The following is a 20,409-nucleotide window of genomic DNA, read 5'->3' on the forward strand; positions in this document are numbered from 1 at the left end:
AATTATATCAAAGGAATACCATATTGTAATATCAAGGGAATATTATAAAGAAATATTATATGATCTCTTTTATTTAATACGAGACAATTAACTATATGATAATAACAGTTCCATCCGTTTGCATCGAAAAATCGATTTCTATTCAATAGATCGAAACGAACTTTCGTAGACTTACGCAACGTATGGCAGTAAAACGGAAACCTTTATTTTGAACGTGAATAAATAACGAGCACCGTTTGTCGGGTTACATTAAGACGCGTCGAATCATGGAACAGTCTGGACCCAGAACAAAAAGAGGCAGAAGAATCGATCGGGAAGCTCGAACGACGTGATGAATTGGATCTAAGGTGCTCCGCGGATGTTTAACTTTCGGAGAGTGGATAGCTGTGTTGAGGATATTTTTAGCGACTCGTATGCTAATGGCTCTCGGGATTAGGCTGGATGAAAAGGTTTAATGGATTTTAATGTAATATACGACGTGTTGGGAAAGTGTCAAGTATGCTCCTTCGATCGATCTTCGGTGGAAAAGTTTTAATTTCGAGATTTAAGTGCGTATAAGTAAAGAAATGTCTGTAATATGCTATGAATCATAAAGTTAAATAAATCTGTGCTCCTGTTTTAAAAATATCGTTCGTTTCAACGTTAATATATTGGTTTATCACACAAAAAATATTAAGAAAAAAAACTAAATAAAAAAAAGAAATTATTACACATCTATAATTATATGTTTGATTACAAAATTCTATATTATTTAAAGCAGTTACAAGCAATTTTCGTAATAAAGAGAGTAGACTCTTTTTAATCGTATTTACTTATTCTAGTGAGCACTTAAAAAATTAATTGCCAATGAAATTTAGTGCGGCTTTATACAGAATTTATAGAGGATATTATATTGAAAAGTTATGTATTAATTCCATTATATGGAAGATAATGGAATTTATTAAAATGACACAAGTTGAAGTTCCCAAGTAACGGATTCAATTACGATGGAAATTATGTTGATATTGTTAGCGTTGAGCACTGATATCATACGTTGTACTGTTCTTAATTACCATGTTGATACGTGGCACGGGAACTTCCAGACCGAAAAGAGGATTGTGGAACAGGGATATCAACGGACGACGACGCGAGGCGACGGTGGCGTAGTGGTTAACTTAGCCAGCTACAAACTAAGAGACCCAGGGTTTCCAAATTCTCGTACCGTAATCTCTATTTTTCACCATTCATGCAGATATTATACATGCAAAAAGCGAATATCACGTGATTTCGGCTATTCTTGCGCGTTCATTGTGGTGTCATCTGTTGCGCGTCCTAAAGATCGTTGTGTTAAACAGTTTAATGCTTCTATTTCATTTTTCGTTTCATTGTCTAGGAGCCCGGAAGTCTTAATGTTTTTACTGTCATTTCTAATATCAACAATATACTGATTTCGTTGTTCATCAGTTAACAAATCGCACAGATGTTCTTGATAAAGTACTATGCGGGGAACTGTAAGTAAGTAATACGTTCCCCTGGTGCTCAGTTGATCTTTGTTAGTGAAACCAATGGAGAAAACTCTGAGGAGATAGCCATCAGTGGTTTTCACATCGACGTTAGCTTCGATCAAGGTTTGCCATTTTTTAATCATGAACCTCAATTTATCTGTGATAGCTATCTGTGTTAGATCCATGCCATGGAAGTTGGTCAACAGTTGTAATAGTATGGCCATCGTTTTTAACGCGAGAATCCTAGATAGGCATATCTAGGTTGAAATAAGAAATTTCTATACAAAAGAAGGAAACATGATACGAGAAAAGATGTGATCTTGAAAAGAATCTCAAAGACGCAGAGAAATATAAATTAAAATTTCTCTAACTCGTCGAGTAAATCTCACATTAATAATAGGGCATTTTCATCGTAAGCTTGACGTAGGGGGATGAATTAGCATTGATTCTTATCACGATCGAAACACACTTACAATGTAAGCCCGGTTTATTTGTGCTTTCCTGATGGATACCTTTCTATTATTTTTCTAAGACGAAGCGGCAACATGAAAAATCGTTGGTAACCAGCACCAAGGCCATTGCTAAATAATCGTTCAGCTCGAACAACAATCATCGTGGACCGTACTGTTTATAAAATATGACAATCAAACGTTTCATGATATACGCGGACGGGTGTTGCGGAATTCGAATTCTTCTGGTGAATTTGTCGAAAAAATCTTGCGATGGAAATCGTCTCCTATGCGTTACATGGGTGTTTTCATTTTTAATTAAAAAAATTAATTGTTAGTGAAATATCCAAAATTATATGTGTCGAGTCTTACGAGAAAAATCTCTTTTTGAAAAAACGTAGAATCTTTAGAAATTGTATTTTTGATCTGATACATCGATTTCAGGCTTTGAGAAAAATTCGAAAATGTTTGCCAAACAGCATTGTTATTGACATCGATTAGATGTTTCGTGACAATCGTGTTTTTTTATTCGAAAAAGAAAAAGAGAAGAACAAAACAGTGAGATTTAACGTTGATGATGAATTATTTGCTTTTAAAAAAAGACACATGTATCTTTTAACTTTGATCATGTTTAAGTAGAGTTTAGGTCATGTCTAAAGAAAACATAGATTTGTAGTCATTATTTAATAAATAAAAAACTCAAAGGTATAGCATTGAAACGGAAGCTTTTATTTATTTTTCATTTATCGAACTAACGAAGGTATTGCACTAAGTGTTCAATGTGCAATCCCGCACACGTTCCATCGTCGATTTCATTTTGTAACACGTGGATGATCGGTTATTACAATTTGCCGGTTACGATTGACCGCTTGTGTATGAAAAGGTAGAATTTAATAATCCTGGTGAAAATAAATTTCATCCCCTCGCGATAAACTGGATCGCGAAAAATAAATAAACTGTTAGAAACCAAACGTTGTTTCAATTATTCGTCGCGATATTAACATTCGAATCGATGGCCACGTTCGATAGAAAGAAATCGTATTTTTATCGTTTCTATGTTCGATAATGATATTCGACAGCGTTTATCCATCGAATTCTTTACGAGCAACTATCTGGATCCGTAAATGTCTGGACACAGTAACGTTTGCAGATTTGCGTATGCGATTCGAAAATAGGCGCACATTAAGACAGACTGAGCGACTAACACGATTCATCGATGTGCAAATTGAATTAATATATTGGTTCGGTATGAGTCATTGAGTATTTGTACTTCTAACAATGGATATTGAGTATAAATCTGCAGGCGATAATATTAAAACCAATATTTTCGTCATGTTCTTAAACGTAATTATTAAAAAGATAGTATATATATAACAATAAAAAGGATATTTAATAAACGACAAGTTTTTAAGATTCTTTAATACTTAAAAATTATTAATTTAAAATTAAACTGCACCAACGCTTCTTTAAAACATTCCAAAAAATGTTTTCAAAGAATAAGAACGCAACAAGACATGGAAAAAAGAAAAGAAATAAGAAAGAAATATTATCAAAACTGTGTAACCAATATTTGCGCAATATTTTACGTTTCAAAAATAAACCGATATAATATCATGAAATACGGAACAACACACATCTGTCGACAACTACGATCCTTCGCATCGCTTCGATCCATCCCTTATTTATTCAATCAACGTAGAACTGGCAGCGTAGAACCAATACAGGAGAACAGATTGAATATTCCCGCAATTCTCCATTTTCCATCACTATATTCGTCTAAAATATACGGAGCTTCTGAGAAGCGTTCTGGTTGCATCGGTATAGCGATCGTAAAATAGTTGCCGCAACTGACATATCGATACGCGCAAATAAATCTGGAAATCACGTTTGCCACCATCAAGGATCAGTTATTAAACACAGAACACGTGCTACGACGCAGGGCCGCGAAGGTTACGGACCATTTACGCCTAGCGTTGTTTATGAGAAATGCTCGTCCTTCTATGATTGTATCGTGTCGCAAATAGACTGCGTTGTAATTACGAATGACTAATTGCAAGCATTATTTATCGATTCGGCAGCCTTCGAATGCGAATACTAGAACGAAACTCGAAACACTTGCAGCTTCTTTAAATGTCAAACGACGAGGAAACGATGGACGAGCTTCTCCTGCACTCGAGTTTCCTGAAATGGCGCGAAGTTTCTTTTGCTCGGAGCAATGAAACGGAAAAATTCGGATCCTCGGCTGTGCAGAGAAAAAAGAGTTATGAAGTTGTAACGAGAATTGTTTCTTTTTGTGTAAATATAGGGTAACGAGAGGAAATATCGTTTTCGTGGAAATTTAATAAAACGAAACGTTGTTCGCAATCTCTTTTTTCCTTCCAACTCTTACCTTTAACCTTTTCGACGAAACTGACGCCATTTTCGATGAAATGCAAGTAAAGAATTGCTGCGTTAGGGGAACTAATTAGTCTTTTGTTAGCACAGGTAAAGATCTTGGTAATTTTGTATCTATCATACTTATGTATCAATGTTACTTGATATTTACTTTTACATTATTTATCGGTAAACTGCGATTATTTATGAGTTCACGGAAAATTTTAAGGCGTAACGATGTACAGTGTACACATAATATATATTTTTTAAAAGTTAAAAAACTAAAAGCGTTACAATGTAGGAACTTGGTGAGTTTGTCATTTTGAGAATTTTTTAGGAAGCGCTATTAATTTGGATGGCACATTTAATGGAAACAACAAGCCGGAGATACGAGGCTGCATAACTTAACGAGAAGCTTTTCACGAAGTAGATCAGTCGAGTGGAATCCTTGCTCGAATGAAGCAAATAAACGGGCAACGAGTTTGTTTACGAGAAACAAGGTCGCGGATACGATGTTCGAAGAACTTTCGGAAAGCACATCTCCCAGTCGACATGCATACCGATGTTCCTTACCGGAAGAAAAAACAAGACGGAAATCAAGACGAGGGTGATCTATGATTGTTTCGACATACTGTTTTACATCCTTTGGTTGCGATATATAATGACCACTTTACGAGAAAAGAATTTCAAGAAACTACGTTGAATGAGCACAGAAAATATGAGAAATTACATTTTTGGCCTTTCTCAGGAAAAAATCTTAATATTTATGATACTGATAATCGATTTTATTTTAACAAAATTCTCCTTGTTTTTATTTTATTTTATTGTATTTAAGGTCGCGTCAACCATTTTTTATGGTCACAAAATTCTCTTTCTATTTAGCCTTGGTATTAAACATAAATAAATATCATAAATATTTTAGAAATATTGTCTTCACAAATTGTCACTGAATAAATAAGTTGCTATCAAAATCGGAATATAAACAAATCATAACTTATCATGCACTTCCCACGTAGGTGATTTTCATTTTGAGCACTAATAATTTTAGTAACTGCCTAAAATTTAACATTTTCGTCATTTTCCCATATGCTTTCATCTTTCATATTTCCTCATTATTCGAATATTTTGGCACCGTATATTGTCATTATGATAGTAAATTGATATTAATTGGAAAAACATGATGTTGCACGTTATTATTAAGTTTCAAGTATTACGATTAATTCGATTTATAACGTTATCATTAAGAAATGGGACTTTCAAAATATTTCCTTAAATAACGATTATGGGTTTCATTGCATTCACACATAAATATTGCATTTAGTGACAGAATGTAGGGGAAGATACGTATGGAGTGGATAGAACTTCAACGAAAGCATAAATTCGAATGAAATTTCAAGAACGTGCAGCGTTATATTACACAGTGAAATTGCATTGATTTGTAAGCTTTATTAAAATATTGATCTACTCACATTGACTAGTATTTGCAGTGCTTCCACGTACGATCGCTCCGTATCGTATAATTCCACGACTACGTGAGTTCTCGTATCCTGAAAAACAAAATTAATAATTACAATGTTATGAAACAACATTTTGTAAATATCAAGCTCATTAACCATTAATAAAAATAACTAAGCAATTCTATGTACAAAAATATTAAAAGAATGAGTATATATAGCCTAATAATATCTTTGTAAAGAAAGACAAAAGGAAACGTGTAAACATGCAAAGATTCGTACTCTATAAATCACCAGAATAATACAAGAGTCATTTAGAATATAAATGTTTCATAACTCACTCAGGTTTGGGCAAACCTATTTAAAATCAAACTAAGAAGCAATGATTTCCAATAATGTTACAGATATTTTTATTTTCACGTTGTTTGGAATTCATTGGAATATCGGTTTTCTTAACCCGCAATCTTGTTGGAGAAATAATAACTGACGCAGTATCGATAACATTTACATTCGATTTAATCTAACAACAGATGTAGTTATAATTGTGTAAAGAATGTCTTATTTATTCGGTAAACATTCGATAGTGGCAAGATCAAAGCAAATTAATAAGCGAACTTCGAACATAATTGTTCCGATTATGTGACCACATCGTTAAAAATCATGTAATTGTATATAAAGTATTGCAATTATAATATAGCTAAGAATAAAAGAACTAGGCGTTAAATAAGCTTTAAAAGAAACATTTCCTTTCAAATAGTTAAAGAGAATCCTTTATATAGCTGACCTGAGTTTACATACTTATTACAATTTATGGTATTTAGGTGTAAGCTGTATTCAATAGGAAATACATATATCGCGACGTTTCACCAGCAATGCATTTAGCTCCTTCAGAGGTCAATATCAGCGTGTCACTTGACCTCTGAAGAGGCTAACTGCATTGCTAGCGAAATGTCAGAATGTAATTCTCATTCGACACGACCTACATTCGAAAGATTCCAATGGTAACAAAAATCTAACGTGCCAGAAGGTATTCTCATTCATCACCGACTTTTGAATCTGATTTATTATTTTTGCAAACATTTGTGCAAAATTATAATGGTACTTAAATAACGAATCTTAAACGGAATTTATAATAGATAAAATTATTGACGTAAGAATTCATGTAGATATTTTAAAAATCAGGTTAAGAACCTTGACGATGTTCAGTCTCCTATTAAATATTTATGAAACTGAAGTAATAACATTACTAGTCGAGCTTAGGCATTATTAAAATAAAATATTTGGAAAATAATTATTTTAATGATATATCATCTTATTTGATCAGACGTTACTGTAAAATAATACTAAATAAATGATTACTTTTGAGGTAAAAAAGACAAGATAGGCTTATTATATGGAAAAAAACGCGTATTTTAATATTATTAATTATAAAATGATATAATAAATGATTTAAACAGTCGATAAGTACTCAGATTTAAGGAGAGATATTTTTAAAATTCTCCTAATTATTTTGATATTAATACAAATCAAATTCTTTTCGATTGTTCCATTGTTCTAGAATATCCTGAACAATCAACTGTTTCGAGAGCATCAAATCCCGTTGTCTCGTGATAAAGATCGCACGTGCCCACGTACTGTACGAGCACGCGCGGACGCTCACGTGTTTACTGACATCGGCATGACACTGATTACGAGAAAAACTATTCTTGGTTGCATAACGCATAAGACGCAACAAATAATCTTATGGCCTGGGCTTAGACAATCGTGATCGACCATTATGACATAATCATGGTTCAAGTCTCGCCCAGGTGTTCGATTTTTTCCATTTCCGCAGTCGTTTTTATATTAACATAGGAAGTTTGCAGGTATCCTTTTTAAGTATATTCTTATTATACCTCTATTATTTTACCTGCTATTATTTTAGATAACTCGAAAAACTATAATAACTACAATAACTAGAAAAGAATAGCTCTTCATATTGAGGGGAAATAATTACACGTGAATTAAAGTGAAATCCCACAATAAACGAATATTTGATAACGTTCAATTACAATCGAATATCACAGCATGGCAGTTGTAATCTTAGTCCAATATTTGTAAGAAAAATTTATTGAGAAACAACACAAACAAAAGTCTATTCTAAAATCTATAAAAAAGAAGTCATTTCTGTATGCTTAATATATTAAAACCGTATCACACAAAACTATGATCCTCATCAAATCCCAAATACATAATGAAAACGTCTCCATTCATAAGCTAATTACATAATCTATTACTACATTCACTTAAATTATTCTCTTAAATGCTTTTACAAGAATTCCTCTGAAAACGAACTTCTATTCAGACAGATTATTCCTCACATCGTTCGATTTATATCTGGATAAAATAAAAAAAATTCTTTTTCCTTTGTCTTCTGCGTTACAGATTATACAACTTCCTACGCAGTTTCCACGAAACAATGGAGCGCAATTTCACAGACACAGGAAACGAGGCAGATGGAACGGAAAATACGCCGGTTTTTCGAGCCGTTCATTAATTAGTTTGCCCGGCAAAATTTCGTATTCGTGCGCTATAATCGATGCCAAATGGGCGGGAAAAAATATTGGTATCGGTCAAAACAACGTAATGAACACGATGGTTACAATGCGTGTACAATATGATCGGTTGTGTGTGCACATATAGGTGGTTGGATTCATGTAAGCATGAAAAGGAAAGCTACCCACGCGGTCTGTGCTGACACGTTCGTTACTTTCGCTGTCCACCGACGGCTGGCTGATGAGTTTGCGATCAGCATTCATCGTCATCCTCTTCTACCGCCTTTGCTAGTCCCTTGATATATTTTAAACTCCCTAATCGCGTATCAATCCGGCTCCCCACATTCGAGTCCCATGTCGATTGTTTACCAATCGTCTATCACACTTCGCAATCGTGAGTTTGTCTAATTTGCGAGATTTTCTCCGTCGATAGGTCTAATGATCTGGAGAGTCGATCAAAGATATGATCTATATATATATTATTCACTGGTTTTAGAAAATGTCCATTTGATTTTGTTGACGTCTTTGATTAAGTTTCAGATAGATTGTTCGTTATCTAGAGAGCTAAAAGAAGGGATTCATTTTGAAATGTTCAGTAGAAGATAGTATGTAGATGGAAGAAGAAAAATATGACAAGTATATTTTTATTGATTTTCTGATTATAGTGTCAGTTTATGATTAAATAGGAGGATTTTAAGACGACATAATTGAGTATGAAAGTAACCTGTCGGTTATTAAACATAGCGGATAAGTTGACAGAGTTTTATGAAAACTAAAAGTATAATCAATAAGACTAACGAGTTTTATTTACAATTTTTTTAAATATTTTAAAAATATTTAGAGGATCAGTTTCAAAATGCAAAACAGTTTAAAGTATTTAATCATTGTTTTTTTTCATCCTGTACAATACAACCTTACTTAAATGGTAGAAAAATATGGCAATGTCAAATATTTCAATATAACTGAAAAAATGAAAGAATGCTAGATAGGACATTTCAGCAGTATATACACCGTGATCTCGTTTGCCTACTGCACCCGTGCCCCACTAAAAATATCGCAAATCGTGTAAAAGTTATATCCAGTTACAAACACGAAAGAGTTATAATATAGGAAAAGGTGACGACGGGAGAAACGGAGGTTTTCTTCGATCAGAAGTTCCCCCTTATCAGCCACAAGCGTCGTTCGTTCTATGCTAACGCAGTTTTTATCTGAATAACGTTTTCTTAACGACGTAACACCAGGAACTATTAATAGAAAGGATTAATCATTGGAAAGTTATAATAACTGTTGCAAGTGAGAATCAGCAACCGAATTTTAAGCGAAAAAAAAAAAAATCGCAAAAGATTTGTATCGAAATAAAACGAAACAATTCCAATATAGTGTTATGAAATTTAAAAAAGTGATATCTGTAAATAATAGTGTAATAGTAATGGATATTTTATGATATTCGTATGATACGAAAATGATTAAATCTCGTGAACAAAAGTTTATTTCACGTCTGTTCGAGCATTTCGCTTATAAAGTGATTCAGCAGTGCCACTTTAAAAGCTCGGACCGTACGTCCGGCAAGTTTTGGCGTTTCCACGTAGAGCTTTCACACTTCGAGCAGGGATGATCATATGTCGAACACGTCGTGCATGTACCACCGTTCTTCCACGCCGCGTTATATTTAGCTAGCTGACTCAGGGCCCCCCTCGTGAGCTTGCAAGCTCCCCTTTCTGTCTTATTCGCTCTTTCACGCTTGTCCTTCTTTCCACCGAGAAACACGCCATTCCGTACGATTACCGAACCGATTACATTCGAGATTCGAGCGGTCCCTAAAATCTGATTTTCGTATCTTTGTTGATCGACAGGACGAAGTTACAATTTTCAAGTTTATTTTAAAAATTGTAGTTCATTCTTTTGTGATATGATAAATATCAAAGATGAATGAATATTATAAATATCATATAAAACTTGTAATCAAAGATACAAATTTAACTGTAACTAATTTAAAAGCACTCGAGTAAAGAAATTAATTAAGATAAAAATTGTATTTGAAGTGATTTTATGTGAACATATTGAAGGGTAAAGCTCAGTGAATATGATATTTTTATAATGCTAAATTATTACGATACTTCCAGCTATTATTTGATTTCACAATATTTTTAATTTACGTGTAATCAAAATTTCATGTTTATGTATGCATGTAAATAGAAAATTATAATTAGAATTGAGATTAAAACGGAAATGGAAACAATTTTTAATTGATTAAAATTATTCTCAGATTTTCTTATGACCATTGATTCTTCGACTGATCGTTAATTTTAATCACTTTTTAAACCACTCTGAAACCACTGCAAACTTCGTTATCGTTCCGTGTGACGAGTGAAAAGTGGAATTCTACCGGTATCCCTGATCAATAATTCAATAATATTTCCACGAACAGAAGCAAGACGGACGAATGGTTGGGAAAGTAGAACACCGATATTAGTTTAATGATAAGGGGTCCTTGGAAATCCTAGAACTGGAATGCGTTTTCACGTGAAATTAGACCCTAATAGAGAAACGTGACGTTGCGAGAACAGATTGACAAATGTCGATGCAAGGCTGCGTCTATGGCCCTCGTATTCAGTACAACGCGCGTTTCTTCCTCGATGGAATTCGAGAATTCCAATACGGTATGTTTCTGTCGATACGTCTTATGATTCCCGTTATTATCGCAGCAGCAGAAGTCAATTTACGATCTGATAGATCGATTAGATTAATGGGAACCCTAATATCTAATGCATTTTCTATTCTACATGTAAAAGATAAAAAGAGATAGATTTTTTTAAGTACTCGAAGGGATGAAATTTTTTATACTATTAATAGTGAATAAAAAAAATAAAAATAAAAATAACAAAAGGCAAATTAATTGATTTAGGAAACTGCTATATATTTTTTTTACTGTATATTTGCTTTATTTGTTGCATATTTTTCGATGTCATAGTTTATATTATATATATAATTTTAACTTTAATTCAGAAGAACGGATGAAATTGTATAATATCAGAGAAACAATTTTTATTTATTGCATAGATCTCCTTCTACTCGTGTGACATTAAACGACAGCTCCACGGGAGAACAGCTTAGAACTAAGGAGCTTTTCTAAGAGACAGGGAAGCTGAAGCGCACTCTTTGACCTTTTTATTGCCTTGCATGCCATCGTTTGCGTTACCGTTCCGCTGTTTGTTCAACATCGTAGAATCTACCACATCACGCATTTTTACAGTAACCGTAAAAAAAATAATATATCATATAAAATACAGAAAATAATTATATTATAATTATATGAAATATTTATATAATTCAAGAAATGAAAAGAATTTAAGACAGACAAAGATAAGCATTTTATATTATAAAGCAACACGATCGTAATTATATTGATCCATTAATTTTATTATACATTCTAAACAACTTCGTGTACTGTATTCGCTAGTCAATATTATCAGTTCCAGGAATTGTTCAGTGAAATCAGACGATAATACGAATTTTAGTATTCTGAAGGATCTACGCGTTAATCCTGTCTAGAAGCAGGAACAGCAACACGAAGCCAAAGATTGACCCTTGACCTTTGTCAACAATCAGGATCACTGGTCTAGTACAAGTTATATTATTTCTGCTGACTGCCAGTTAAAGGGATTAAATATGATTTCCTGCTTCTGTCGTGACTTTCGCGTGATAATTTTCAAACGCATAATACGAGGATAACGAACTTTATTTATCAAATACCGTCAAATTTCACGAGTTCGATTAACACCGTGACTAACTGTGATTACATTATTGCATGATTAATTCGAGACAATTAAGATCGACGGTTAGACGTTTCACTTTATACCCAATTAAACGGTACAACCATATCGAACGATTTAACTCTAGACCGCTAGAACCCGCGAACGTTAAGATCGATATGATTATTTTGCTCGTTCCTCAGATTATGAGACGCAAGTGGTACACGACGTTGCGAATAGAATCGAGAATAAATAGAAGGTAGCCGAGCTTACGTGATGTACTAGCAAATATGCAGTTACACCGCTCGCGTAATATTAGTTCTAGCTGTAACCGGCAACGTTTTATCAAGCTCATAAAATTCTCCCGTTATCAAAGATTACCTATTAATCATCCAACTTTCATCTCTAAGTAATCTCCATAGAAATTCAAACGCTCTATTCGACATGCTATTACTCTTCTCGCTAACCATACACCATCTATTGTGTATCATCAACTACATCATACCAAACGAAGCAAAAAAACCTCTCCATAAATCAAACCAAACCAACGTCATCAGCCAGGGGCTCAATCAATCGTCATTCCTAACTCTAATCATCGAACACGACCGCACTAGTTCTCTACCAAACAGCTCTCTTCGATTACCATTCTCAACGACACGATTCTCAAGAGACTCACACGTGACACGGGACGATTTAACGAAGGCTGGATTCAGCCTGGCCACCGAAAAAACCTCAGCAAACGGTCACGTCACGTCAAAGTACTCTCGTGTATCACGTCTGTACTCCTCTATTTCAAGATTGTACTCTCGAATCGCGATCCACGACGCTTGTTCGCACTGCGAGCCGCATTCTACTGGCCGATCTCGATCGAAGATTCGCACGTGACACGGACGACGAGCCGGACGAACCGAGTGCAAAGCTCTTCTCTTGCTCAGTGTCGGAGCTTTCTCGCGATGCGGCAGCGAGACACGGCGTTACGCCTGAAACTGGCGACCCGCCGCACAACCACGACCAGGCTGATCGATGCCCAACAGAATAGCGACCGCTATGCGGAGCAAGAGAGGCAGATGTTTCGCTTCCAGAACGCCGGCGCACTCTCTCACGTGGATTACACGCGCGCACCCATGTATCCTGTTCATCCTGTTCGAGGAGCTTTTGCTGCGCCGCGACCTTGTTCCGGGAAGGCAAGCTCTAGACGACCTTGTACCGTCGCCACAGTTAAACAGCTTGATCGCCATAACAATCGCGTTTCCGCGAAACCACCAAAGCCCCCGGTTCATGATTTCCCGACCTCGTCGATACTCTATATGACTTTCGATTGAACGTTAGCGAAACGCACGTTCCTGTTTTGTTGTATCAGACGGAGAACCATTATCAATATATTTTCATGACGTAGGAAGAAAGTCATGGTCATGATTTGGTTATATTGATTTTTGCGATGGTATTTTATGGTACGTATATCATACTTGTGCTTGATATTTGATTTTGATGATATTTGTTGATTCGTGTCTGTCTAGTCGGGAATTGTTATGGTTATTACAATCTAGCAATGTGGAATTCGTTACTTGAAGTTTAGAGGAAGGAAAAGATTGCATGGAGAAATGTTAGGGAGAAGTATAGTATTCTTTGTATCCAATAATACATTGTCATTGTTAATTAATTACTCTATATAATAGAATAAATTTATGTTATTAACTGAAAGTTATTGAAGATCATTTTTATAGTATGACATATGAATTTATATTATATTACGTAAATTCCATTGTTAATTGTATAAACATTTTGTAAAAATATACCACGACTCTTTTACTAATTATGTAAATTAATAAAAGAATTATTTCTTCAAATTTCATTGTACCAAAGAAATTTTTATCATTATTAAAATATATCACTAAATTATTAACAAAGAATATAACATATACCTTCATATTAATTTAAGAAAACAACCTTAAAGAATAAATAAGTGTTTATCACTTTAAAATGTTTAATTCTGTACTATTTTATAAGAGAATGCAATTTAGCAATGCTATAGGCGGAATTCTATTTGCACGTGTCCGCAACAAGTTCATTTGATGACACCGGAAGTATGCACCTGCACCAAACTGAATTAACACACGGTTGTCTATCTCCATAGGACGTCTACCAAGAGCAACTCATTTCTCTCTATAAGAATCGTTTTGTCTACTGTTAATAGATTCCTTTGACATCAAGATATTTTTGAAGCATGATTTAAAGTAGAACTACAGAATATAGTTTACCATGAAAAAGTAACAGTAAACCATCGATGAGAGCTATTACTCGTTCATTCATTGCGAAATGTGGTACGGAACCGTGAATTATTTTATACTTTTTAATGTCTCATGCCCTATATTTATTTCGAGGATGGTTGTTTAGTCTGGACAGCTGAGGCAGCGTCTCAGTCACGAAATTTTCCACTATTTTATTCGAGTTTGTCGAACGCCCTCGCTGCAGTCTGCTTTTCATTCGCCTCGTTCCCATACGGATTGCAGGTTGCTCATTCAATAGCCTCAATATATGAACTTTTGCACATTCAAACTTCCTCCATGAAAGTCATTATATGTCGCGTGTTCGTGTCTAAATTACACATGCTGCAAGCACTTGTTTAGAAATCGTTATATAACGATTATTTGCGGTTGAACTTTACAGCAAATTGATATTAAATCCATATATTATTCGGCTTCTTTGCGATTAATTTATTAATTTATGCGTTGATGTTTACAAATTTCATGAATAAATATGATTTCCAATGTTAATATTATTGATAAAACTTTCTGCAGATCATAAGTTACGAAATACTAACAATGATAAATTTTGTTACTTAATGGTAACAAATTTCATGAAAAACAAATAATAAATTACATAAAATAAATTTTATGACATTCGTAAATTATAATGTATTTCTGATAACAGTAAATCTTATTACAAATCGAGATAGTATCAATCCGCTATGTTATACTTAAAGCGATAAAAAATATTTGATCACGTTACTCTGAGACATCCTACCTATAACTATAACTAATTTTATTGCTTCGACACATGTTAAACATATCTCAAACCGGGGTATTAATATAAAATATCAAACGCGCGAGATTAAGTGTCGAAAACGAAAAGAAAAATAGATTTTCAGCGACTGCGTGAAGTGATAAAGACGGAGGGTTGCCATAAATTATTCAAGAATCTACGTGGGCACCGACGTCACCGCGGACGTCATGATGCTCTGGCATTGTAAGTTTCGCGATTCATTCATAAAATCCTGGGAATCTACGTAATACATACCGACCGAAAATCGATGACATCAGAAAATAGATAAAGAACCGATCTGAAAATATCCTTATTTATCTTGAGCTCTGCTATTTTCAACCGGGTTTTAGTTTATATGTTTTCTTAGCGATATTTCCACTAGAAATTCTATGCGTTCGCACATAATAACGCTGCCATATTTCATGTACCTCCGAACAAGCGTTATTTTCACGAAGCGTCAACCATACGTCTTTTCTCTTTTTCACTTTGATACCTAAAAATTTCCATTCGCCTCGTGTATTAAAATATCTCACCCTCGTAAACGTTCCGATACGTTTAACGTACAGGATATCGTAATAATAAATGGAAATTATACTTTCGAACGTGATTCAACTTAACTCAAAATACTATCAAAGAATCTCTTTGAGTTTCTTGTTACAACGATTACTCGGGTTTCCTGAAAGTTTTCGTGGGAAAATCTTGACAAACGTTACCTGTTCCATGTCACACATGATTGTGTTTTCTTTCAGAGTCTGGCAAAGCGTATTTCCTTCGTTCGTGACTAATTTCCGCTCACGTGCGAATCATTCGTTTATCTGTATCGTTAATACTGGTCATATTAAAAAATAAGGAATGCTTGTTTCGAAAAGACAGCAATTTATTTTTGTCTCTTTTCAAACGCGTTATTATTAGATTCTCTCATAAGATGTATGCTCTTTTATCAAAAGTTTTAAATGAAATTGCAAAGAATTAACGTTACATTACATTATACTGATCGAATTATCAAACTCACTACAATGACTCATCTTTCGAGCTGACACATTGAATTTATTAGCGACATTACGTCTCTTTAACGATACACAGTGCACATCTGTCCTAAAAATTTGCCTTCCAAAAAATGTTCAAAGGGAAACGCTGCTGGTCATGAAGTAAATTTTAATTAACGAAAGAGCATCGACCGAACATCCCTTTGCTTGTTGAGACCATAAAAGCGACGTTTCACCACAAAAGCAGGGACGAACTTGCCCGCTTACACGGCACGCACATGTTAAACGTGTCGATGTGTATCCGAGCAAGGTCGGGTTGCGTAAAAATGCCCGCGCGCTAGCCGGCAGATTCCGTCGGCACAGTGTGTGCTGGTAGAGGCCGATCAGTCCCCAGGTACACCTAAGGCCAGGAATATCCACTCGTGCACGCCCCCGCCGTGCCAGAATCAAGGGGACACTACGCTAACCTCGAGTGCACTGGCCAAACCACCAACAACTCATCCCAGAAATATGACCGAACATTATTATTAGATTACGTTTCAGCGACTAACCTGGAGTCGTCTGTCTCGAATCATTCTATGTATACTGTTCACACTGTTACACTTAGCACTGGTACATTTAACAATGCTTCGACTAGCACTGTTCGAGTATTTCGGGAAAAAGCCGTTTCCAGAAGGAAAAGGATTCCGACATTGTATCATTTCTTCAATTTTAGAGTAAGTTTTTCTTTAACGTAATACTTCATATTTCCTTTTTCCTATCACATAATATCAGATTATATATTTCAATTTCGTCGATAAATAAATAATTATTGTACTACATAAAACAATTTAATAATATGACATACAGATCTTTAAATATTTGAATATGGCGAGAAAGGATTCACATCGATAAATAAAATTTACTCCAAAAATTGCTTATCGTTGAACAAACTAAAGAAAAGTATTTCTGTCCGTAAATAAGTGAGAAAATAAAAAAAGTAAATATTTTCTGACAGCACCCAACGAATGGAATCCAAATTGTGTCTAGCAATCATAAAAATTATTGATGTTTGTGAATTTTAAATAAGAATACATGTATATAAGAATGTATGAAAGTAATCATAATAATTGTAGTTGTTGCATATTAAGTAAATTACGATAGAATTTGCATATCGATGATGAATGTATGTACATTTTGCATATTTTATGTGTAATTCGACACGCTTATAGGTGTTCTACTTGCTAATAAATGCTCGTCTAATCACGGTCTTAATCACCGATAATTACAGTTCACAAGTAATTCGCTATAATTATACAAGCTTTTAGATACTTTATATTATGCAACGATGCCCATATGTATCAAAAAATAATATGAACATGACTTTCTCTGAATGTTTTCATTAACATACTTCCTTCCTACTTTCGCTTTCAATCTATTATTCAAACTCTATAAATAATAATTTCTAGAACGTACAACTTCCGAACTAGTAAAAAATAATATCACCTCCAAAAAGTAAAAAGTAAAGAAAATGTGATATGACGTTACAAACATTTTTACAAATTTCTTTGGAATTTCTGATTATTTATATCACCTTCTTGCGATATACATATAAACTTGTGGAAGCAAGTCATCTGTTTTCCAAGAAGATGAACACAAATCATATATACATACTGTTAAGTAATAAAATTTAAAAATGAAGTTTGAAAGAAATTTAAAAGTGCGGTATTGATCCATTTAGAGTCTGAGAGACTCGTTTCTCATCCAAAGCTTCCAACTTTCTTACTATTTTCCTTTAACTATTTTCTTTATCTGATAAGAAGAGAGCAAAATGTTCGAATAATTAATTTGAGTCTAAAAATCAATATTTCTTTGTGAAAATTATTCGTAATACATATTCGTGTATTTAAAGCTTCACTGCTGAGAATTGAGATGATAGAGTTATTGACATAACACATTGAATGAACACTATTTGTATAGTGTTGTAATAGTGAGACATAAATACCCCATTATAAATTCAATGTTGTTTCACTGCATTATAGAACTACGAGTAAGTTGAAGGATTAAACATATCTCACGTGTGTTTTAACGCAATGAGACACGAATCACTAATATCTTAAGAAGTATATAATATTTAAAATCAAGATTAGCAATTTGAATATTTAAAATACCCAATCACCATAATCTCACATAAAAATTGAAAGTCACACTATTTACCCTTCATTTCTTACAATTCAACTCTTTCAAACACTGTTCAAATGAACTTCAGCGCGAACACCTACCACTTCTCAATGTTTCACGTTTCAAAGATCAAAAGCAAAGTCGGACGAACGATCGATATACTATTCGTCGCGCGAACCAATTTGAAGCGGGACAAGCGACGTACTTCATTGCTTCGTTTGAAAATTCTTCGCTAGATGTTACAAGCGACGAGGAAGATCATTGAAGAGACCGTCAGAGATACGACGCCACGACAACATCAATTGCAGTGTTCTTAACTCGCTCAATAACATTGGCTTCTAATCCTTTTGCTTTTAGTGTTTCGCTTGTTAATTGATCCACCGATTAGCCTTTCATTACATCGTCGTCTCATTCATGAGTAAGTTTTACATGAAATGGGATTATTATTCGCGTAATAGTGTTATTTTCGAAATCGAACAACGGGAAATCCAATTTAACAAATATTTCTTTTCAGACTTGTTAAATGGAATACTTGTTGAAGATGAATTTCAATTAACTCCCGGAGTACGTACACATACATATGCATACAATGTATCTGGGCTGCTCAGGATAAGTAATTCCTAACGTTTCAGTCATGATGAATTTGAGTCGTAGCAAATTTATGAGGTAAATAAGAGAGATAATGTTTTGCTATTTTTTATACACAATAAATATCTTTTTAATATAATACCTATCATCTTTGTTATATTACATGTAGACTCGTGCGAATTCATGTGCTACTTAAGACAATTAAAGGATCGTTTCTCGTATTATTTTAACTTTTATGTCTACTTCTTTTGTTTGTACGCTTTTTCAATTACTGCTTTTTTAAATGATGCCTTTATTACAATAACGTACAAATAACATATGAATCCTGCAAGACTCTTTCACCTGATTGATGTGATAGAATCATTTATAATGGAAATCTTCTAACTATTTTGATTATCATATTTTAATGAAAATGAATGAAGTAAAATTTAAATAAAAATTTGTTCCGCCTCTAAGTATTACAATTTTACTTTGCATATTTTGTATAATTTTACATATTATGTAGATTATGTATATTTTCCCACATTTGAATTTCCCATATGTGCACAAACATCCGTAGTCTAATTATATGAAAGCGGTTCTTGAGACGAGTTCAAGAACCTACCACACAACAGACATGAAATATCATGAATTTTTGATTAAACAAATTTTATTTTTCTCAGCAATTACTATAAATCTTGAAACTCTTTGTATATTCACTAATTTAACATTTATTACATTTATTCACTAAAATCGTCCATTCTCGATCTCTCATAGTTAAGTCGAATTTCAACATAGAGCAGAATTTCATACAAGAAAAACCATTTGAACAGTAGAACCGTTCAAACAGACTCGAATAATGTTCAAATAATGAAGCTTCGGATAATAAAGGTTGCACAGCTACTCGGTTCTACGATCCACGGGATATGCTTATTTATCTTCATTCAACTAATGGTTCAGAATTTGACTTGCCTTGCATTAAATTATCCTCGACTTCATTCACCTATCTATCTTTGTTCTCTTATTCAGTTTCTCCGATTTCTCCCTCGTTCAAGCATACCGTGCGTTCAAGTAACGCATATTAAATTTAATAGTACTCACGTTTCGATGCGCCGGTGCACGTGCCACCCTCTCTGAAGATCCTCGAAGTAGTTCCGCGAGGAGTTCGGGACTTGGTCCCGGAAGGCCTTCAAGTTTGCTCGGGCTGGAAGTGGTTCTATGATGGCAGGGCGTGGGTGGCTCTGAACCGCTGTTATTCGAGCTTGCGTTGTACGAGAGATTCTCGGAAACTTTTCTACGTGGACGTAGACCTTCCTCGAGAGAGATATCAGCAGTTCGCGGTTTCGCCATCTCTGCCTCCAGCATTTGCCCGTAAGGACCACGGAGAGGTCTTTTACTATATCTGGACAGATGAGAACGAAATTAAAATTAAAAATAAAATTAGAAAACAGGTTGCATTTCGTTAAATAATACGTTTAATAATACGTTTCAACGTAAGTTTTGTAAAGGCTATTAGGTTGCTATAATTTCTTTTGTCGGTATATTATTATAAAGGATTAATAGAATATTATTGGCTTGTTTGAAGAGTTCATAGCAAAATTTAAGAAA

At 34.2% G+C, this 20,409-nt stretch overlaps 1 protein-coding gene across 7 annotated transcripts in view; it reads right to left on the reverse strand.

The window, feature by feature from the left end:
* The window catches only part of LOC139988428 (rho guanine nucleotide exchange factor 17), a 67,429-nt gene that overhangs the window by 14,993 nt on the left and 32,027 nt on the right, over positions 1-20,409 (reverse strand). For all 7 annotated transcript variants that reach the window (XM_072005860.1, XM_072005859.1, XM_072005858.1 and 4 more), the window contains exons 8-9: positions 19,903-20,203; positions 5,776-5,853 (exon numbers count right to left, since the gene is read on the reverse strand). In XM_072005860.1, coding sequence (XP_071861961.1) covers positions 5,776-5,853; positions 19,903-20,203 — 379 coding nt within the window. The remainder of the gene's footprint in view (positions 1-5,775; positions 5,854-19,902; positions 20,204-20,409) is intronic.

The sequence above is a fragment of the Bombus fervidus genome, chromosome 6, assembly GCF_041682495.2.
Source record: "Bombus fervidus isolate BK054 chromosome 6, iyBomFerv1, whole genome shotgun sequence".
In the NCBI taxonomy this organism is placed as follows: Eukaryota; Metazoa; Arthropoda; class Insecta; order Hymenoptera; family Apidae; genus Bombus; species Bombus fervidus.